Source organism: Brassica rapa, chromosome A09 (genome assembly GCF_000309985.2).
Source record: "Brassica rapa cultivar Chiifu-401-42 chromosome A09, CAAS_Brap_v3.01, whole genome shotgun sequence".
Taxonomy (NCBI): Eukaryota; Viridiplantae; Streptophyta; class Magnoliopsida; order Brassicales; family Brassicaceae; genus Brassica; species Brassica rapa.
The window spans coordinates 498262-518782 of NC_024803.2; the positions used below are offsets into that span (position 1 = coordinate 498262).

A 20521-nucleotide genomic window follows, 5' to 3' on the forward strand; every position below is an offset into this window, starting at 1 on the left:
TTGGCTTTTTGATGGGCTCGGCTTTAAAAATAATGGTGTCCCTCTGAATGGGCTTATGTTAGTAATTTTGATGCGACGACGTTTCGACCATCGCCGAGCCTAATTAAATTGTTAGGATTAGTTAAAGAAAGATTATCGGGTGAAGAAGACGGGCAACGTAAACACAAACAATAAACCCAACGCGAATGAACGAACGAACGATCGAATATCGAAGTCCTTTCAACTCGACTCATGCATTGAAGTTGGATCTCCGATGGCAATGCTCATGATTCCCTCCAAGGTCTCCAGTCATGTCCGGTTCTTACTTATGGAATTCAACGATTCCGACTATCACTCTCTGGCCCAAGAGATTTGTGAGGTGCTCTCTCTCTCTCTCTTATTCCGGCTATGTGTATATGACTCAATTTCTCGAGGATGAATTAAGCAATGGTTTGTGGAGTTATGGGATCCATCATCGTTATGGTTTGTTCCATATCTTTTTATTGTTCTTGAGAATTCTTGTGAAATCAAATTGTTGCAAGAGAAAAAATGGTGCGTGGCTTGCTTTTCTATCGTTTTTTGATGATTCAATAATCTTCACTGCAGTTCTTTGACTATGGAGTAGAAACTAGCATTTGCGTTCTCAAGACCTGCTTCACCTTTTGGAAAGAAGGCCACACAAATAGATTGCAAATTGAGAATGTAGTATCCTTGGTTCTCAAACGTGTCTTGGAAATGCCTTATTTCGCGACACTGCTTTCTTGCGCACTCCAAGGTTTTGAGGTCACTCCAGAGTTCGTCACTGCATTTCACTCTGATGCAAGCACAACTGGTAACTTTCCATGATTCTTCTTTCCTCTCCGTTAGATATCTTTCTTTTTTGTGCAGCTGAGATTGACAGTCTTCTTTTTCTTCCAAAACATTTAGATTCCTTCATGCAGATTTTATCCTGCCATCAGTCTAGTGATAAACTCCAATTTGTTCCCAACCCTTTCCCTTCAGTGGGACTGCATGAAGCTGACGTTTTCAGGTTTTGGTTATTAGTTTCCTTTCTGTTTGGCAGAGATTGTATCTCTAATATGGTTTCCCTCTTTGCTCTAGGAGCATGGATTTAAATAGCCTTGATGCTATCTTAACTGAAACTGCGAAGGAGACTAGTGTGGGAGATCTCATAGAAGAATTGGGTTATGGATTCACCTCTGATGCCTCACTATGCAAAGAGATCTTGTCCCTTTTCTTGCCATTAACAGAGGCTGCTATCTCAAGAATTCTTGTCGTTGTTGTTCGTACGTATGCTGGTCTTAAAGATAATTACGACGCCTTTCTAACATTCAGTTCGTCCCTTGGATGTTGCACCCCAACCGAACTTCACACACCAAAGTCATGGAATGTTGACATCCTTTTTGAGACAATTAAACAGCTAGTAAGTTCTAAAATCCTTGCTTCTTCCTCTGCCAGTCACCGTTTCAGCTTCAATAGATAATATAAGTGTTTCTTCTCTACTTCGTTATCAAACGATCCTTGTTCGTTTCCTTGACTGTGATTTTGTTGTTACTATTGTCTGCTAATGCATTGCAGGCTCCTGGCACAATCTGGCCGACTGTAATTGAAAATCTGGATCATGAAGGATTTGATATTCCTAACATGGAGGCTTTCTTGTTTTTCATGATGGTTGTTAGAAATATCTGCAAGGTGTGCTATCAAACTGGATAATCTTCATGATTTCTTGATTTCCGCTTATATTGTTGTTTCAAGGGTTTAAAACTAATTCTCGCAGGACCCATTTCCTCTTCATGCCATTTGTTCTTTTGTGTGGAAAAATATGGAGGGTCAGCTATCTTTTCTTAAGCATGCAGTATTGGCACCGCCAGAAATATTCACCTTTGTCCACTCTACTAGGAAGCTGGTGGGATCTATTTCATCATTGTCAGACATGTTCTTCTCCAGTTAACTGTTACTAGTCTGACCAGCTGTGTTTTTCTTAGTTGCCTATGGACATCGATGAGCAATTAGCACTTTCCAATCATGCATGGCGGTCTCTTGATCTTTTAGATGTGCTATGCCAGTTGGCCGAGAGTGGGCATGCTGTTTCAGTTCGTTCATTGCTTCAGTATCCACTGGTCCATTGTCCTAGAACCTTGCTTCTTGGGATGACTCATATTGAAGTAATTTCTGGATACTATTCTTTGGTGATATAGGCTCTTAACCTTGATTTTTTTTTGATGTTTGTGTTGGGCTGTGTACATGGCTACCGTTGTTGCAGACTGCTTGTAATATCATTCAGCGTGAGGTGGTATCTGATTTACTTCCCCTGATGATAAAGAATACCCAGGATATTGGTTTTGTCCTTAACCTCTGGCAGCTGAATAGAGAATTTGTTATTTGGGGTCTTTTAGATGCCCAAAATCTCGGACCAGACAGCATGCTCAGAATAATTGATATCTTCCATGAGCTTAAGGTAATTGTGGGAAAAAAATCGAGTTATTTTCATTTGCATCCCATAAGTAGCTTGGAGAAGTAGCTCAAGTTTTGCAATCGACCCTAGCTCTATTACCTTAAATTGTTTCGTATTCAGCTTCTCTATATTTATCAACTAATCATTTGCCGATATAATTATTTCAGATTCTCTCTTCTGTTATAAACTCAGTTCCGCTGTCACTTGGCATCAAATTGGCAATCCTTGCCTCACAGAGAGGGTTTCTAGAGATTGAGAGTTGGTTGTCAAAATGCATTTTTCTGTACAAGGATGTCCTTTTTGAGGTAGTATATTATTTCTTACTAGCAAGTTTGTGTTATGATTTCTGTGTAATTGAGAAAATGGCATACACATTATAAATTCATGTTTTGTAATTTTAGGAGTGCCTCAAGGTTATCAAAGACATTCATTTTCAGAAATCGAAGGATATTTTTTCCAAACAGTTCCGTTCCACTGATCTTATGTCAGATCTTTGTTTGGATGCAACATCTTTCCTTTTGAATGTTAGTTTCCCCTCTTGGTTTCATACATATGTAAGATTTTTTTATTTTCTGATAAAATGTGATGTTGTGCAGGCTTTGAAACCGCATACTAACGTAATTACATCACGTCAACTGTTTGAAGAATTAGAAAAGGTCCATGAAGCAGTTTTGAACATAGGAACTTTTGTTGCTGCAGCGGAGAGAAAGGATAATCCAATAGAGGTAACATAGTATGATGTACTTTTGAAACTTGAAAAGCATATGATGACCTTTAGGTTATTATGATGACCAATGTGTCAAAATTCTACTATTTATTTCGACAATGACAAGGAGAGGCATCTTTTAATTCAGGCGCCACCTTCAGAAGTTCAGGACAAAATCTATTTCATAATGAATAATGTCTCAGCAGCAAACGTTGAATCCAAAGGGAAAGAATTCTCTGAAATTTTGTCTATTCAGTACTACCCTTGGTTTGCCCAGTATATGGTCATAAAAAGGTATATGTTGTCGTGCTATATGTATGCAAGTGATGATAGGAGTTTCTCTCTCTTCTTATTGTTTTTTTCTGCTTGTGTTAAATTCGTTACAGAGTGAGTACCGAGCAACAGTTTCATGACTTGTACTTGAAGTTCTTGGACAAAGTTAATTCCCAGCAATTATACAAGGAGATAGTCCAAGCTTCCTATGAGAACTGCAAGGTAACTTTTTCAAAGGTTTGCTGTGCTGTTTTTATTTTGTTGGGACATCAGTCCTTAATTACTTTTCTTTTCCAGGTTCTGTTAGGTTCAGCGCTCATAAAGTCAGATTCAGAAGAGCGGTCCTTGCTTAAAAACTTAGGCAGCTGGCTTGGGAAGGTGACCATTGGAAGGAATCGCGTTTTAAGGGCGTGTGAAATAGATCCAAAATCACTGATAATTGATGTAATTCTTGCTCTTTATTTCACTGTTTTGGTTCTCATTCTTTTTTTGTTGTTGTGGGACTTATTATTATCTTCTCTTTGCAGGCATATGAAAAAGGGCTGCTTATTGCTATCCTTCCGTTCACTGCAAAGGTTTGCGTGGGATGATCCATAAGACTAAATTTTTATATGATTGTAGGCTGGCTTCTAAGTTATGGTACTTCAGGTTTTGGAATCATGCCAAAGCAGTATTGCATATCAACCTCCGAATCCATGGACTATGCCTATACTCGGGTTGCTGTCAGAGATTTATTCAATGCCAAACCTTAAAATGAACCTGAAGTTTGAGATAGAGGTATGTACTGAGTAGAATTTGAATATGATGGACCAATGTTCCACTTGTGTATCAAAGAGTTGTTTCACTTCTTCAGATTTTTTTCAAGAACATTGGGGTTAATATCAAAAGTGTAAAACCAACTTCCCTTCTGAAGAACCGGAACAGAGAAATAGATGGAAATCCTGATTTTAGGAACAAAGATGTTGGTATGGCCCAGGGATCCCGACCACAGATGATCGATGAGTTTAAATCTGAAAATATTTCTCCGCAAAACCATGTAGAGCTACCTACCAATGCAGGCATTCATTATGCAGGCGTTCATTCAAAGTTATTGCCACAGGTTAATTCTGACATCACTGTTGGTTGTCCCTTTCAGTGCTATGGCTTTTCCCTCTTAATGAAAATATGATACTTGTAGTCTCTCTACGTACAAAATTTTGGTTGTATATTCGTTTTGGAGGCGTTTGTTTACTCTATTGTTATGTTTGTCTCTATGGTTCAGGCAACCATGCTTTTTTCTGAATGGTGTCAGATCTGCAGTCACCCTGGTGAAAATGATGCATCACGTACCCGCCATGTCTTGCATTTATATCAAAGTGGACTACTGAAGGGAGATGATAAAACTGAGAGCTTTTTCCGTATTCTTACAGTAATACCGCCTTCAAATATTTTCAGCATCAAGACATGAAAAATATTCAAGAGGCCTTGATTATTGAGCTGGATTTCTCTGTTTCCTTAGGAATATTCTATTGCTCATTGCATATCATCTCGGGAAACGAATTCTGGTGCCCTGCAATCTACTCAGGAAGTTCTGGAACCATCATTCATTGCCATCGATATCTATGCCAAACTTGTGTTTTCTATCTTGGATGTACATATTGTTACTTGACTATTTCATCGCATTCAACTTGGCTCAATACATTCTGGCTAAGTTTCTATTTTGCTCCCCTTCAGTATTTTCGTGAGCAGGAGTTTAGCTGCAAATCCTTTCTTCTTTCGAAGGTCAGCCGATTTTTCATTTATTTGTGAAAAGATTAGACAAGGTTTGACATTGATTTCTGACTGCAGATAGTGACTGTCATTGTGAGATCTATTTTAAAGGACGCAGATGACGAAAAGACACCACTTTATCCAAGACCATATTTCAGATTGTTCATCAACTTGCTGCTTGATTTATCTTCCTGGGACCATATAACCGATAGTGAAAACTATCAGGTGCGTCTGATTTTGTCTGTAAAGTTGTTGCTATCTATTTTGCTATTGATGTTCTAATTGTTTTAGCAGGTTTTAGTAGTTTTCGCAAATGCATTTCACGCGCTGCAGCCTCTTAAAATCCCCGCGTTCAGGTTACCGACATATACTTGTTTCTCTTGTAGCATTTTAGTTAAACCAACTGACAAGCAGTAGAGTTTTTTTGTTGGCACATCGTTCGTCCTTTCATCGGGTGATCATACTTGTTCCTCATTTGCTTTGATTGCTTCACTAAGGTGTTTGGAAAATTTTCCAGCTTAGCGTGGCTAGAACTGGTTAGTCACAGAAGCTTCATGCTCAAACTACTCTCCCTAAATGGTCAGAAGGGTTGGCCGTATGCTCAACACCTGCTGGTGGGTTTGCTTCAGTTTCTTGAGCCTTTTTTGAGAAGTGCTGAGCTAAGCGGACCGGTTTGTGCCTTCTCCTGTTTGACTTTTGAATCCATTATTAAGAACATGAATGGATGATCTTGCATATGTATATATATATATATGTGATATATACATTTGTTTAACACTCCCGTAGGTTTATCTGCTATACAAAGGCACACTGGAAGTATTGTTGATGTTGCTTCATGAGTACCCGGAGTTTCTTTGTGGTTACCATTTTACTTTCTGTAATGTCATTCCTCCCAGTTGCGTACAAATGCGGAACATTATCCTAGGTGCTTATCCGCGAAACATGAGGGTTCCAGACCCGTCGACTCCAAACTTGATGGTAGTTGATCATATTCAGTTATGGAACATGTTTCCCTGTCCTCCAGACTAAGTATGAGTTGACTGCAGATTGATCGACTGCCTCAGATAGTTGAAGCTCCATGTATCCTTTCTGAAATCGACGCTCTACTTAAACAAAAGCGAATGAAGAGCCACTTGGATGAGTATCTTTCGGTAAGAAAACAAACTTTTTTGGTGTTTTTTTGTTTTTTTTTCATTTGCGTCAACGCTCTGTCTTTAATTCTTCTCATGATTTACGCAGATGAGGCAACATGATTTTAGTTTCCTAAATGGACTGAAGCATAACCTACTATTCCGAAACAGTGAGGCTGATTCAGCTGGCACTAGATACAATGTACCATTGGTCAACGCACTTGTCCTCTATGTTGGACTGCAGGTATGCTATTTTTCATAACGAATATCTATTTCTACGTGGGTTTTGGAAACAGTTTTATGTTAATCTGGTGGGCGGGATCTTCTTTTACAGGCTATTCAGCAGCTACAGGCAGACGTGTCTGAGAGTCGGAGTAATGCACATACTGCCGCCATGCAGATGTTCAAGGCTTTAAGTTGTGAACTTGACGCGGAAGGACTTTACCTGTTGCTTAGTGCAATTGCCAACCAGCTAGGTCATCCCAACAGACACACACATTACTTCTCCTACATCATGCTCTATCTGTTTTTTGAGTCGGACCAGGTACGGAGATAAACAGGCTTTGTTGCTAGGAAACACACTTCTAAACATCATCGTCATGTGTTGTATATTAAGTGGTGATGCATTATGGTGCAGGAAATCATCAAGGAGCAGGTAACAAGAGTGTTGTTGGAGCGCCTAACCGTGAAGGGGCCACATCCATGGGGGCTCGTCTTCACGGTCACGGAGCTCACCAAGAATCCTAGATATGGGTTTAGGGAACAAGGGTTCATAAGGTGTGCACCAGGAATTGAGGAAGTATTTGAATCAGTTGCCAGTTCTGAAGCGGGGGTGAACACTTAGCTATATGTGTAAATGTGGCATCAGATAATATCATGTAAAGTCGTAGAATAGAGTAGTCTTCTTCTAATTGATGTACAAAATGAAGATCATAAAGAAGACGGAATGTAAATCATGCTTGTATAATCCTTTAAAGCTATGGGATGTCCATATATATACACTAACAAAATTACTCTTAAAGAACAAAAAACCGTGATTGTTTGCAACGCATCGCAATGCAATGGGTAAATGCAAAGCTGAGTAAGAAGCAGGATGAATGCTCCTCCCGGGAACGACAAAAGCCTTCCGTATTGGTATTACAGTCCCTCTGCTGTTTCCTAACGTCAAGTCAGCAAGCCAATAGTCATTACCATCGACTACTTCATATCACGAGCTTCAAGAGTCTAATGAGTTGGAAACTCGCCGCTCTCTTATATCAGAGCTTCAACCTGCAGAGAATGGTCACCCATACACCAGAATGACCAACAAAGGAACTAAAAATCCCAAAGAGGGATATGTTTTATTCTCTTGATGTGCGTCGTATTCTTTTAAAGTTTCCATCAACACTAGTATAAAGATTACACTAAGACAAGTTAACCCGTATGCCTTCAAAATTCAAGGCGTACAGAAGTTGCTACATTTACAACGAGGAAGCTGAAGGAAGACATGCATTGTTCAGTAACAATACTGTTCCCGTGCGAACCTCTTACTGCATGCTGCTCCGGTGATATTTGACCTTCAACCCTTTAAACTGGTAAAAAATTTACCGCCTTTTCTCCACATTCTGATACCCTCAAGCTCTGCAGACAGCAAAGATCTCGTATCGGGCCTCCACTTGAGCTCTTTCAGCACATAGAAAAGGGAAGCAAGTTCTGGAGTAACTTCGTTGTCTTTTATCTTACTACACGAGACTACCATTAGTCTTTGAAGACCCTTCCATGAAAGAAGTACTGATTCTAGACCTCCTGTCGTCAGCAATGAGCAATGTTCGAGATAAAGTAGCTTCACTCTCCTAACAAAGACACACATTTTCCATCAGAGAAAGATCATAAAACAAAAAAAAAAGGGTTTCCTTACCTACAGAGTGAGGCTAAGGCAAACAAATCGTGTTGGAAACCCCAGCAGTTACGGAGCACAATATCCCGAACATTGCCACAAACTAGAAAGAAAGATTTAGTGCTCTTCATATCCCTCAGGTGACACCGTTCTAAGTGCAACTCCTGGAGCATAGGACAGACTCCGAGATGCTCATCGAGGCCGGGATTAGAATCGATAGACTTGCAAGAGCGAAGCTTGAAGGTCTTGAGATTGGCACAGAAAGAGAGAGCAGCAGCCAACCAACCAGCATCCATCCGATGGTCATGAAAAGTCAAATCCTCGAGCATTTGGCAGCACTCCCCAATTGCCTTGATGCCATCATAACTAGCCTCTTGCAATTTTGAGCTAGAATGGTTAGCCCGATGTCGGACACCACCACGGAAGTCGTGAAAAACCCCCCATCCATCCTTGCTGTCAGCTTCATTACCTGCAGATTTACACATCCTGAAATGCCCTTTAAGGACAAATCTCCGCAACAATGGAGCTCCAGCTCCTGCAATGTACGACACGTGTCGGAGAGGGTGGCCAGGCCGTATTCGCTCGCGCCAAACACAGCAATTCTCCTCAAATTGGGATACTTTTGGGCAATCAAGTGGAGTCCTTGGTGAATCCTGTCGGAAGACAAGTCATCATGATGGGTACTACTAGTGCTGCTGCTGATAGGAAGAGAGAAGAAGGAGGAGGGTTTAAAGGACAACAAGACACCCGAGTTTGGCGCGAGCCGGAGACATGAACTAGGGACGGTATCGATTTGGGTGAGAGCAGGGAAGCGTGCGAAAAGGCGACCAGACTCGAGAAAGTGCCAGTCGAGGAGCTTAAGAGATTGAACCAAGCGGCCGTGAAGAAACAACCAACGCTTGCAGACGAGCGAAGTGGAGACGAGGTGAGAAATGGGAAGCTTGGAGAAGACGCGGAGGAGAAGCTGATCAGAGAGGAGGAGGGAGCTGTAATCCAATTTGGAATTGTGCATGTTCGATGAGGAATTTGGGGATTTCTCTCATTAGGATTTCACTTTCTGCTTTTTATCATTTCAAAAGTTTTAACCACTTCTTACCACTAACACCTTTTGCCTTCCTCTCATACACGTTCGTTAGGGGTATTATCAACTTGTTTCTTTTCTTTTGTATTTTCAAATCTATAAACAAACACAAGGTAAACTTTGGGTTAGGAATATCTTTCTTATCGTGATAAGGATGACTGGATGCTACCAAAGAAAACAATTTAGAATTTTGTCTGTATATACCCACACAATTATCAATTGGTATTGGATTGGATTTTATTGGGGGAAAGGAAATTGGTTTCGCGCTTAATCTGGAAATAAAAGGAGAAGCTCATTACATTAATCCTGTCTGTCAACATCTTCAATAAAATTGAGAGCCCAGGCCCAATATTGAGCCCACATTACTTACGTGCGTACGTGTCACGTGTTGACGGTAAAACCCCAGAAGCGGCTTTGCTCGCCGTGCTGCGCAACCCCAAGCAAAGAGGAGGTAGGTTTTAAGGCTTCCTTCTTTATCCTCCGCCGGCTCCTAACTTTTCACTCTATCATTTTGTTGGATCAGAGATGATGATGAGCTTCCTAAGGAGATCCATCGGCAGCCTATCCAAATCGAAACTGGCTTCGACCCTCCCTTTTTCCTCCGCTTCACATCCTTATGCAATCCGAAAATCGGTTTGTCTTTTTCTCCTTACCACTTTTTCCAGAGAAACTAGCGTGCCGTATCTGTGTTATTAGATTCCTTTTGCAAGAGAGAGGGAACTTTCAGCTATTGATTCTTCTTCCACATAGTGATGAATTGTTTGTCTTTTGTTTAATTAAAAAAAAAGAAGAAGGAAACTTAGCTTGAACAAATTTATTTTCTTCTAATCCTGCTCGAGTTTACTAGTACTTGTTTCCAACATCAAATACACTTATCATGATGTGGTGAATGCTTTTCTGGTCCTGCTTTGATCTCTACAGTGACAAACAAACACCTTCATACTCTGTGCTTGTTTCTCTTCCCTTTTAATTGTTTCTTCTTTCCGGTGCAGTTGATAACCCTTGCACAAACAGGAGCATCAAGGCAAGCCATTCCCGATTCTGGTCTCATGAGTGTGGTAAGATGTTTAGGGTTTAATAACTTCCCTATTGGCCATCATAGCCCTGCTAGTTTCATTGCTCTTATCGTGCTTTTTTTCCTATGCAGGTCTCAAATGGAGCTAAGGGTCAGCAAAATATTAATGTGAAATTTCAAATCCCAGGGTTGTATTGTGGTTGTTCTGACGATGATCTGTTTGCAGGACTGTTGTTTGGCTTTCGGAATCCGCAACGTATGGAATCTTGTCCAGTGAACATCAGGCCCTCTTGCTTGTTGTCTAGATCTTTTGCGTCGAAAACTTCTAAAGAACCTGGGAAACATCACAATAAGGTGTTTATAAGAATATGCTTCTGACCTCCTCCTTTTAAATCTCTTCCTAGCGTCTACTTTCCCCAATTTATCACAATGAGACAACTTATGTAAAATATTACTTGCCGTGTCATAGACATTAATAATGCTTCTCTGCCGATCCTTTGCAAAATGTTCTACAGGCTAAGAAAGAGGTGGTGACTGTGGAGGATCCTTTTGATTCTCCGACGTACCATATCCCGGAGAAGCCTGTAACCTTTACAGAAGGTGCTTCCTATAGTTTTGTTATTCTGGCCGGGCTTGCGGTCGCTGGGGCTTCTGGGTACGCTGTCTTTAAAGAGCTCATATTTCAACCAAAAGAGTGAGGCTTCAGAACTCTAGTTTTATTTATATTCATTCTCTGCTGATACTTGGGGAATCTGAAGACTCTGTATCTGTATTGTATAGGTACAAGGTCTTTGACAAAGCGTTGAAGAGAATTCAAGATGACGGTCAGGTAATAAGAAACTATAAACTCCCCATACATTGATGATCATATATGTGGTGTGTTAAGCCACCAAAACATTTGGAGATTACTGTGATTGACTTGTTTGTTTAGGTGAGGGTAAGGATTGGATCCCCCATCACAGGCTACGGGCAAGAAACCAGAAACCGAGCTGCTCGCCAACGTATACCTAACAGAGTATTTACAGATGAAGACGGAGTCGAGCATGTGGAGGTAATTTTATTCTTCTGCCCATTAAATTCTGTATAGAAAAGCTAAGGGAAACTTAATCAAAATTAAACATGCTTGCTTTTTAGGTAAACTTCTTCATCCGTGGGCCTCACGGAGCCGGGAAAGTGTACACAGAGATGTTTAAAGACAAGGCAGATAAGGAATGGAAATACACATACCTGATCGTAGAGATTTTAGCTCCCTCCCCAGCCAAACTGATGCTGGAGTCCTATTTGCCCGCCTAGACACAACTCTCTTATATCTATTTTATTGTGATTCAGTTTGGTCCAGTCAACACTCATAAAAGGCATAAAAGGCTTAGATTGTTTTATCAGTTAAGGGTTATTGAGAACAACGAGTGTGACAGTTTTACACTTGTGCTTTACGTTTATCATCAACTCTGGGATCAGACATCTGTTGCTCTAGCATTGCTAAATTGAAACACATAAGGTTTCATATATTAACTTGCAGAATTTTTACGAGCATCCTCACTTTTTTTCAATTTACAATATCTGAATCACTAATCCCATTCAATCTTGCACACTGTTTTTGTCTCTCACACAGCGCAGTAAATCACCTACTCAATAGAGGATTCGCGTAGTCGAAGCAAACACTCTAAGCTTTTACTCAGAGTCACTTTCACTTTCAGGTGCCCTCTGATAAATCAAGGTGCTTGCATCGGCATGGTACTGTCCATACAAGGCATAAACGGCAGTTGCAAGCACACTCACAACAACAAATCTTATCCATGCTTCATAATGCAACTGCAAAAGTAGGACAAGCTCAGAGTTTTAATCATATTATAAGTTCAAGGCAAGACATTAATACAAAAGCAGGTGTTACCTGCGCAAATAAGAAGATGTTAAAGAAAATGCAGACGCATGGCACAATGGGCACACCAGGACAGCAAAACCCCGAACCAAGAGACTGAGCATAAGCCTGTGGAAGCGAAAAGCTGAGGGTGTCAACATGGATAATTGCTAGTCAGGCATTTGGAGAGAAAACCACTAAGGTATATTTTGACTGCATCGCTATCTCATTTCTAACTGCTGCTACCAGACTTGTCTAAAACAAGAGTGCCAAAGTTGAATCAATTGCCAACGACTTGCCCATACTACTTTTGGTTTCTATGTGTTTTGTATGAATACTTAATATTTAGCTTCTCAACTCCAGCATTGATTTAATTATTTGGGCGCAATGCAAGTAAGAAGAGTATTTGCTTATCCTCAAGGCTACTTACTCGACGATAATGGAGAACTGCTGAAGCACTAACTGCCACACCTACTGAGAGAAGAAGAAATATAACTGAAGCACTAAAACGGTAAAATACGCCAGCACCAAAACCACTGCATGCAATTATAACAAGGCAAATGACGCCTTCATGCCAACTTGATGTCCATCGATTGGACGACTCCCTTTCTTTGTTATCGTTCAATCTCAAAGCTACAACACAAGCTGCAACTACTGAATACCCAGTCTGAAACAATGGAAAACCAAAATCAGTGAAAAGGATAAGTGTCGATCCAAAAACCGAAAGGGTAAAAAAAAAAGGTTAAGACCTTGACGTACCAATGTACCAACCGACAGAATATGAGAAAGGCTATGTACATTAAATATGCCAGCTAAAACGGCAGCAACAATGCCACACCAGATTTGAGAATGAAGAGGTGTATGAAGAGTTGGGTGTATTCTGGAAAAGAATGAGGGCAATAGACCATCCCTTCCTAGTCCCAGATATAACCTGGACTGTTTAGTGGAAAATATCATCAGAGATACCTTGTTTAGCATGAGAACAAGTGACTGAATCAAAGATACCACTAAAAAAATCCAGGTACATATATATATATATATATATATATATATATTCACCTGAACGTAAAGACCAACAAGCAGGGTAGTTGTGAGTCCAGCAACAGCACCAATACTGATTAAGATAGAGACGAACTTCATACCCTTGGATGAAAAGGCTTCGGCTAAAGGAGCATCTTCGCTGAGGAGACTAAAAGGGACCATCCCAGTGAGCACTAAACAGACGCCAATATACAACGAGATACATACCAGAAGGCTCCCCATAATTCCGATTGGGAGGTCGCGCTGAGAATGAATCGGCAGGAATGAATGAAACAGTGACACTGTGTGTGTACTAATAATAATAATACCCCATTGGAAAAACATAATATATAATATTGGGCAAGACCTGAGGGTTGTTGGATTCTTCAGCAGAATTAGCAACAGCGTCAAATCCAACATAAGAAAAGAAGACTACAGTAGCTCCAGTGAGTACAGCTTTAAAACCATTAGGAGCGAAAGGGGACCAATTTGCTACATCAATATCAAAAGCTCCGGCACAAATAACAACGAGAACGATAACGACCTTGGTAGCAGTCATAACGGAGTTTACAGCGGAAGATTCTCGGACACCCTGGCATAGAACAAGGGTGAGGAGCGCAAGTAAAATGGGAGCCAAAATATTGAAAGAGAGAAAGCCTCCGAACAACTCTTGGCCGCTTCCAATCCAGAGAGGAATACAGCCCTTGAAAGCTGGAAAAAGCTCAAGGAGAGCAACCGCATAGCTTGCCAAGCTACGAGAGATACTAGCCGCCCCAATATGATAGTCAAGCATGAGCTGAACGAAAACGAGAAAAGCGGTGATCTCGTTGAAAGCTGAATACGAGTACATGTAAGCTCCCCCAACAACAGCAGGGAAACGAGATGCAAGTTCTGCGTAACAGAGGGCGTTCAACACGCACGATGCTCCCGCTAGCAAGAAGCTGATCGTCACTCCTACACTCAGGTATATATATATATATATATATAATCAATCATTTGGATTTTGTTAATAAGACCCCCTCCCCCCTCCCTAAACCAAATCTATTTATGATGAAAAGTTCCCCAACTGACCGGGTCCAGCATCTCGAGCGACGGTTCCCGTTACTACGAAGACGCCGGCGCCGATGGAAGCGCCGATACCCAACAGTATGAGGTCGAAGAGGCCGAGGCGACGAACTAAAGAGTCGCCGGAGGTGGAGCGAACGGCAGTCTCCAAGGACGGAGGAGCCAATGATTTAAATCGGCGAGCTGACGCACACAACTGGGAGAACCATGTGGCGGAGGAGAAGCGTTCTGTGCTGGAACCTTGGTGGCCTCCCATGGAAACTTGACTTGAGATCGAATTGGGGACACGATGAAATGAGATGCCAGATCGATCGAGATTATGAGAATCCACTTATATCACCTATTGGGCCAAACTAGTGAGCCCAAAAAGCCTGTTTATCCAACCACTTTGGTTGATCAATGGCCCAAAGAACAAATAAAATTATAGCAAACACATGAAAGGCAATTTCTCACTAGACTCCATGAAAATCATCAAATTATTTCAAACAACACAGGCTGAAAGTTGTCAGTTTTTGTAAAGGGATAAACTGGTTTATAGAAGGAAACTAAATCTTAAAGAAATACCGTGTCATCAGTCAAAGATTTATTTGCCTATTTTTATATTTGGCACAATAATCAAATAGAAAAGAACATCGAGTAAAACGTGACGAGTTCAGCGTTTCCAAGCAACTGCAGATTTATAATAATGATATCAAAGTACAGGCGGGGTGTATATATCTTCTCCCAGAAAAACCTGAAATCCAAAACATCAGAGCACAGTAAAAGTGAAGAAAATGGAGGGAGAGCTCAGTTGGGATAACGGCTCAGCAGTTCTGGATTGGATTCGTCGGCAATTGCTGGAGGAGGATGATATCGATATGACAGCTTCAAGATCTCTAGCCACAGATTCATCATCCTCGTCCTCGTCTGCCCCGCCAAGGAGAGGAGCTACTTACAAAGGCGTCAGGAGAAGACCATGGGGGAAATACGCAGCGGAGATAAGAGATCCCAGCAAGAACGGAGCCAGAATGTGGTTGGGGACCTACGAGACCCCTGAGGAGGCGGCCGTGGCGTATGACCAGGCAGCTTTCAAGATGCGAGGCTCCAAGGCTAAGCTTAACTTTCCTCACCTTATCAGCAGCGCACACGAGGCACAGGCAGTCAAGGTGTCTAATTGTTGTAATAAACGCCAGCGTCCGCAGGAGTCCAATTCTCCGGTAGTACCTAAAAGGCGAAACAACATCAACATAATTAACCAAACGGCTAGACTTCCTTCCCTCGGATTAAAGTCTGTCTTTAAAAACACCTACAATGACTTTATGAGACTCTAATACCTTTTTTTTTTCTTTTTTTTTTCTTGTTTTGTCCAATCCAAATTACAATCCATATTTTGCTCTTTTACTATTTCACTACTACGAGCTTATGCATCTTAATTAGCAGATAAATAGTGAGTTCCGGGGAATGTTACAAATTAACTTACCTCTTAGGTCTGCTTGGTTCTTCTTCATAGTCTATCACTCTACTTGGTTCACCAAATATCTCTTCGTGCCCTCTCAGTTCAACGACAGCCTGCACACAGTGTAAGTAAGACTACATAGAAAATAACATTTCCCGTTGTTCTAGTCATAAATAGTCTCCATTGTCAAATATCATCATATGTGATCCCCAAGCATAAAAAAAAATCCAAACTACTAGCTGCTCTCTTGGGTAAGAAGACAAATATGCATCATTTCAAATCACGTCTTAGGCAAAATATGCATCATGAACTTGAACTAGTTATATATATGTAATCAACTTTGTTTATAACTTTTAATACCCTTGTTTAATTGTTTGTATACTGGCTGAAACTGATCAATAAGGTCAACGCTTTGGCAGGGACGGTGTCGCTTTGTTGATATAAACAAGTAATAAACGATGCCGTTTTACATAGGATGTAAAATGTTTTCCAAAGCAACGGCTAATTTTGTTGCTATTTAAAGGGATTTTAAAAAATATAACTGAAAATCGGATTCTTGAAGATCTTCTTTATAACTTCTCTTCGTTCTCTTTCAAAATTTGAATCATTCTTATTTCTGATTCAAAATAGCGAAGTTTATTGATTGAGAGAGGAGCCATTCCTTGCGAAGAAAGCATTCACTGGGTAATACATCTTCTTCTTCTTTCTCGTAATTCTTTGGGTTTCTTTATCGTCCGCCATTGTTGAACTCTATTCTCCTTACTTAGTTTGATTCTCTTTTACTCTGTTCGGTTACTCAGTTTTTTTTTCCCACACTGTTCTTGTTTCTAGGCTTTCTACGAAGTTTCACTCTCTTAATCAGCAAGAAAGATGAATGATATGATGACAGCACGTGGAGAGGCGATCTCCATCAAGAAACCCTCTCTGGTTTCGTCGCAGCGATCGAAACCATCAAAATCCTAATCGAAGAGACCAAATCCACAAACAGCGCCAAGATCCTCCGCGGATTCAGAGACAGGATGGAGTTCAATATCGTCTCCATCTCACGCAAGGCCAACGCTGTCAAAACCCTAATCGACGCCATCGAGCCCGAGAATCGTAGGACTGGTTCTTGCGTAGACATGACCTATTAGGACATGACACGTGTTTCGATCACTAACGGTGTAAGGACCAAACTGAGAGAAACGATGAGCGAGTTTCATCGCTTCAGAGAGAGGATCGTTGCTGAGTACACAGAGATGATCTGAAAGGGAAGTACTTTTTTAGCGATTGGTTAAGACCCAAGCAACGAGGACATGGAGAAGATGATATCTGGAAATAGGTTAGTGATGACACATTAAAAAGATTCTTAACACTTGATGAAGCCTGTTTCTTGATAGGGTCATTTGATGATATTGAATCTAATGTGGCTGTTGCAGGGGAGCTTTGTGAGTGGAGGAGGAACCAAAAGTTTTTTCTATGCGAACCAGGTACACATCTTATCAATTTCTTATAGAAAACAACATTAAAAGGACAAATATTAAATTGAGTTAAATAGACATAAATTTGGTGTAATCAAATTGAAGCCGAAATTTTAACGGAAGTTAAAAAGCCCAACCTTTTGTTTTTATTCTAATTTTCGGGCTTTTTGAAAACTCAAATTTCAGATTTGGCAATGGGCTTAGGGTGCCTCTAGAAGTTAATAATTTGATGTCGATGGGATTGGTCCAAACCCAGGTGCGTAAATTTTAAAAATATTTAGGTTTATTATTTGTGCTTGATTATAATAGTTAACATTATATAGATTTGAAAGTAAATGAGATCGGCCCAATTCTGAAATATTTAGGTTTATTTGTTGGGCTTACTTAAACAACTTAATATAATGTAGAAAGTATATATTTAGGTATGTTGTTTGGGTTAGCACTTTGTTTAGATATGAGTAGTTAAACGTAGCAAAAAGATATATAAATATTATTGAAACATATTGAAACATTTATCCCTGATAACCTTATTCCCTTATACCCTTAAATCCCCAATACCCCAAATCATTCCCACTACCCCTAATCTCAAATATTCTAAATCTCATATATCCCTAATCTCAAATACCCCCATAATCCTATATTCCCTCTTAACCCATATACCCTTTAATCCTCCTATATACCTTTTAATTTCAAATACTCCTTAATCCTATATGCCCTTAATCTCAAATATTCATTAATTTTAAATAACCCTTAATCTATATCCTTTGATCTCATATACCCTCAAATCTCAAATACCCATAATCTCAAATACCCATAGTCTCATATACTCTTAATTTCAAATACCATTTAATCTCAAATACCCTTAATCCCATAAACACTTTAATACCTTTTTAATTTCAAATGCCTTTAATCTCAAATACCCCCTTAATCTCAAATGCCCTTTAATCTCATATACCCCTTAATCTCAAATACCCTTTAATCTCAAATACCCCTAATCCTATATACCCCTTAATCTAAAATACCCTTAATCTCAAATGCCCTTAATCTCAAATACTCTTTAATCTCAAATACCTTTTAATCCCATATACCCTTTAATCTCAAATGCCCTTTAATCTCAAGTACCCCTAATCTCAAATACCCTTAATCTCAAATGCCCTTCAATCCCATATACCCCTAATCTCAAATGCCCCTAATCTCAAATGCCCTTAATCTCAAATGCCCCTAATCTCAAATACCCCTAATCCCATATACCCCTTAATCTAAAATACCCTTAATCTCAAATACCCCTAATCTCAAATACCCCTAATCGCAAATGCCCTTAATCTCAAATGCCCTTCAATCCCATATACCCCTAATCTCAAATGCCCTTAATCTCAAATGCCCCTAATCTCAAATGCCCTTAATCTAAAATATCCTTAATCTCAAATGCCCCTAATCTCAAATACCCCTAATCTCAAATGCCCTTAATCTCAAATGCCCTTCAATCCCATATACCCCTAATCTCAAATGCCCTTAATCTCAAATGCCCCTAATCTCAAATACCCTTAGGGTTTAGGGTTTAAGGGTTTAGGGTTTAGGGTTTAGGGTTTAGGGTTTAGGGTTTAGGGTTTAGGGTTTAGGGTTTAGGGTTTAGGGTTTAGGGTTTAGGGTTTAGGGTTTAGGGTTTAGGGTTTAGGGTTTAGGGTTTAGGGTTTAGGGTTTAGGGTTTAGGGTTTAGGGTTTAGGGTTTAGGGTTTAGGGTTTAGGGTTTAGGGTTTAGGGTTTAGGGTTTAGGGTTTAGGGTTTAGGGTTTAGGGTTTAGGGTTTAGGGTTTAGGGTTTAGGGTTTAGGGTTTAGGGTTTAGGGTTTAGGGTTTAGGGTTTAGGGTTTAGGGTTTAGGGTTTAGGGTTTAGGGTTTAGGGTTTAGGGTTTAGGGTTTAGGGTTTAGGGTTTAGGGTTTAGGGTTTAGGGTTTAGGGTTTAGGGTTTAGGGTTTAGGGTTTAGGGTTTAGGGTTTAGGGTTTAGGGTTTAGGGTTTAGGGTTTAGGGTTTAGGGTTTAGGGTTTAGGGTTTAGGGTTTAGGGTTTAGGGTTTAGGGTTTAGGGTTTAGGGTTTAGGGTTTAGGGTTTAGGGTTTAGGGTTTAGGGTTTAGGGTTTAGGGTTTAGGGTTTAGGGTTTAGGGTTTAGGGTTTAGGGTTTAGGGTTTAGGGTTTAGGGTTTAGGGTTTAGGGTTTAGGGTTTAGGGTTTAGGGTTTAGGTTTTAGGGTTTAGGGTTTAGGGTTTAGGGTTTAGGGTTTAGGGTTTAGGGTTTAGGGTTTAGGGTTTAGGGTTTAGGGTTTAGGGTTTAGGGTTTAGGGTTTAGGGTTTAGGGTTTAGGGTTTAGGGTTTAGGGTTTAGGGTTTAGGGTTTAGGGTTTAGGGTTTAGGGTTTAGGGTTTAGGGTTTAGGGTTTAGGGTTTAGGGTTTAGGGTTTAGGGTTTAGGGTTTAGGGTTTAGGGTTTAGGGTTTAGGGTTTAGGGTTTAGGGTTTAGGGTTTAGGGTTTAGGGTTTAGGGTTTAGGGTTTAGGGTTTAGGGTTTAGGGTTTAGGGTTTAGGGTTTAGGGTTTAGGGTTTAGGGTTTAGGGTTTAGGGTTTAGGGTTTAGGGTTTAGGGTTTAGGGTTAGGGTTTAGGGTTTAGGGTTTAGGGTTTAGGGTTTAGGGTTTAGGGTTTAGGGTTTAGGGTTTAGGGTTAGGGTTTAGGGTTTAGGGTTTAGGGTTTAGGGTTTAGGGTTTTAGGGTTTAGGGTTTAGGGTTTAGGGTTTAGGGTTTAGGGTTTAGGGTTTAGGGTTTAGGGTTTAGGGTTTAGGGTTTAGGGTTTAGGGTTTAGGGTTTAGGGTTTAGGGTTTAGGGTTTAGGGTTTAGGGTTTAGGGTTTAGGGTTTAGGGTTAGGGTTTAGGGTTTATGGGTTTAGGGGTTTAGGGTTTAGGGTTTAGGGTTTAGGGTTTAGGGTTTAGGGTTAGGGTTTAGGGTTTAGGGTTTAGGGTTTAGGGTTTAGGTTTAGGGGTTTAGGGTTTAGGGTTTAGGGTTTAGGGTTTAGGGTTTAGGGTTTAGGGTTTAGGGTTTAGGGTTTAGGGTTTAGGGTTTAGGGTTTAGGGGTTTAGGGTTTAGGGTTTAGGGTTTAGGGTTTAGGGTTTAGGGTTTAGGGTTTAGGGTTTAGGGTTTAGGGTTTAGGGTTTAGGGTTTAGGGTTTAGGTTTAGGGTTAGGGTTTAGGTTTAGGGTTTAGGGTTTAGGGTTTAGGGTTTAGGGTTTAGGGTTTAGGGTTTAGGGTTTAGGGTTTAGGGTTTAGGGTTTAGGGTTTAGGGTTTAGGGTTTAGGGTTTAGGGTTTAGGGTTTAGGGTTTATAGGGTTTAGGGTTTAGGGTTTAGGGTTAGGGTTTAGGGTTTTAGGGTTTAGGGTTTAGGG

General features: G+C 40.4%; 4 protein-coding genes and 2 pseudogenes across 8 annotated transcripts; 4 read left to right on the forward strand and 2 right to left on the reverse strand.

The window, feature by feature from the left end:
- Positions 1–7302, forward strand: LOC103836952 (CCR4-NOT transcription complex subunit 1). 3 transcript variants are annotated; one of them, XM_009113278.2, is made up of 28 exons: positions 1–358; positions 586–811; positions 907–1009; positions 1081–1402; positions 1558–1671; positions 1757–1885; positions 1965–2144; positions 2243–2437; positions 2602–2739; positions 2836–2958; positions 3031–3159; positions 3289–3434; positions 3527–3635; positions 3711–3857; positions 3941–3988; positions 4062–4190; positions 4267–4512; positions 4675–4821; positions 4912–5043; positions 5127–5174; positions 5241–5387; positions 5457–5518; positions 5680–5833; positions 5949–6140; positions 6209–6313; positions 6402–6536; positions 6627–6836; positions 6930–7302. In XM_009113278.2, the coding sequence occupies exons 1-28, from the start codon at positions 254–256 to the stop codon at positions 7134–7136; spliced, it is 4128 nt and encodes a 1375-aa protein (XP_009111526.1). In that variant the 5' UTR covers positions 1–253; the 3' UTR covers positions 7137–7302. The 3 variants fall into 3 exon arrangements, with proteins under 3 accessions (XP_009111526.1, XP_033136953.1, XP_033136952.1); XM_033281061.1 differs by having other exon boundaries at positions 255–462; XM_033281062.1 differs by lacking the exon at positions 2836–2958.
- Positions 7303–7602: 300 nt separating this feature from the next.
- Positions 7603–9418, reverse strand: LOC103836951 (annotated as a pseudogene).
- A 74-nt stretch (positions 9419–9492) lies between these two features.
- LOC103836949 (probable mitochondrial import inner membrane translocase subunit TIM21) lies at positions 9493–11727 on the forward strand. 2 transcript variants are annotated; one of them, XM_009113277.3, is made up of 9 exons: positions 9493–9700; positions 9773–9882; positions 10242–10307; positions 10397–10415; positions 10491–10618; positions 10780–10958; positions 11045–11093; positions 11196–11315; positions 11399–11727. In XM_009113277.3, the coding sequence occupies exons 2-9, from the start codon at positions 9775–9777 to the stop codon at positions 11555–11557; spliced, it is 828 nt and encodes a 275-aa protein (XP_009111525.2). In that variant the 5' UTR covers positions 9493–9700; positions 9773–9774; the 3' UTR covers positions 11558–11727. The 2 variants fall into 2 exon arrangements, with proteins under 2 accessions (XP_009111525.2, XP_033136955.1); XM_033281064.1 differs by having other exon boundaries at positions 10397–10618.
- A 19-nt stretch (positions 11728–11746) lies between these two features.
- Positions 11747–14523, reverse strand: LOC103836948 (cationic amino acid transporter 9, chloroplastic). 2 transcript variants are annotated; one of them, XM_009113276.3, is made up of 7 exons: positions 14214–14523; positions 13510–14096; positions 13182–13406; positions 12882–13058; positions 12553–12789; positions 12156–12267; positions 11747–12076 (listed from the first exon to the last, which is right to left on the reverse strand). In XM_009113276.3, exons 1-6 carry the CDS (start codon positions 14461–14463, stop codon positions 12175–12177), a joined length of 1569 nt encoding a protein of 522 aa, XP_009111524.1. In that variant the 5' UTR covers positions 14464–14523; the 3' UTR covers positions 11747–12076; positions 12156–12174. The 2 variants fall into 2 exon arrangements, with proteins under 2 accessions (XP_009111524.1, XP_009111523.1); XM_009113275.3 differs by having other exon boundaries at positions 11749–12076; positions 12156–12251; positions 14214–14520.
- A 457-nt stretch (positions 14524–14980) lies between these two features.
- LOC103836964 (ethylene-responsive transcription factor 13-like) lies at positions 14981–15517 on the forward strand. Its single transcript, XM_009113290.3, has one exon. The coding sequence runs from the start codon at positions 14981–14983 to the stop codon at positions 15515–15517; it is 537 nt and encodes a 178-aa protein (XP_009111538.1).
- A 1003-nt stretch (positions 15518–16520) lies between these two features.
- LOC117128289 lies at positions 16521–18799 on the forward strand (annotated as a pseudogene).
- The last annotated feature ends 1722 nt before the right edge of the window (positions 18800–20521 follow it).

What these genes read in the sequence shown, in the direction of transcription:
- LOC103836952 (XM_009113278.2), top strand. Translation starts at nt 254, where the DNA reads ATGGCAATGCTCATGATTCCCTCCAAGGTCTCCAGTCATGTCCGGTTC. An exon ending in CATGAAGCTGACGTTTTCAG is followed by an intron (nt 1,010 to 1,080) that starts GTTTTGGTTATT and finishes TCTTTGCTCTAG; the next exon opens with GAGCATGGATTTAAATAGCC. An exon ending in ACTTGGATGAGTATCTTTCG is followed by an intron (nt 6,314 to 6,401) that starts GTAAGAAAACAA and finishes TGATTTACGCAG; the next exon opens with ATGAGGCAACATGATTTTAG.
- LOC103836949 (XM_033281064.1), top strand. Translation starts at nt 9,775, where the DNA reads ATGATGATGAGCTTCCTAAGGAGATCCATCGGCAGCCTATCCAAATCG. An exon ending in CTTATGCAATCCGAAAATCG is followed by an intron (nt 9,883 to 10,241) that starts GTTTGTCTTTTT and finishes TTTCCGGTGCAG; the next exon opens with TTGATAACCCTTGCACAAAC. An exon ending in ATTCTGGTCTCATGAGTGTG is followed by an intron (nt 10,308 to 10,396) that starts GTAAGATGTTTA and finishes TTTCCTATGCAG; the next exon opens with GTCTCAAATGGAGCTAAGGG.
- LOC103836948 (XM_009113275.3), bottom strand. Translation starts at nt 14,463, where the DNA reads ATGGGAGGCCACCAAGGTTCCAGCACAGAACGCTTCTCCTCCGCCACA. An exon ending in AAGAATCCAACAACCCTCAG is followed by an intron (nt 13,407 to 13,509) that starts GTCTTGCCCAAT and finishes ATTCATTCTCAG; the next exon opens with CGCGACCTCCCAATCGGAAT. An exon ending in CAGTTCTCCATTATCGTCGA is followed by an intron (nt 12,252 to 12,552) that starts GTAAGTAGCCTT and finishes TCGCTTCCACAG; the next exon opens with GCTTATGCTCAGTCTCTTGG.
- LOC103836964 (XM_009113290.3), top strand. Translation starts at nt 14,981, where the DNA reads ATGGAGGGAGAGCTCAGTTGGGATAACGGCTCAGCAGTTCTGGATTGG.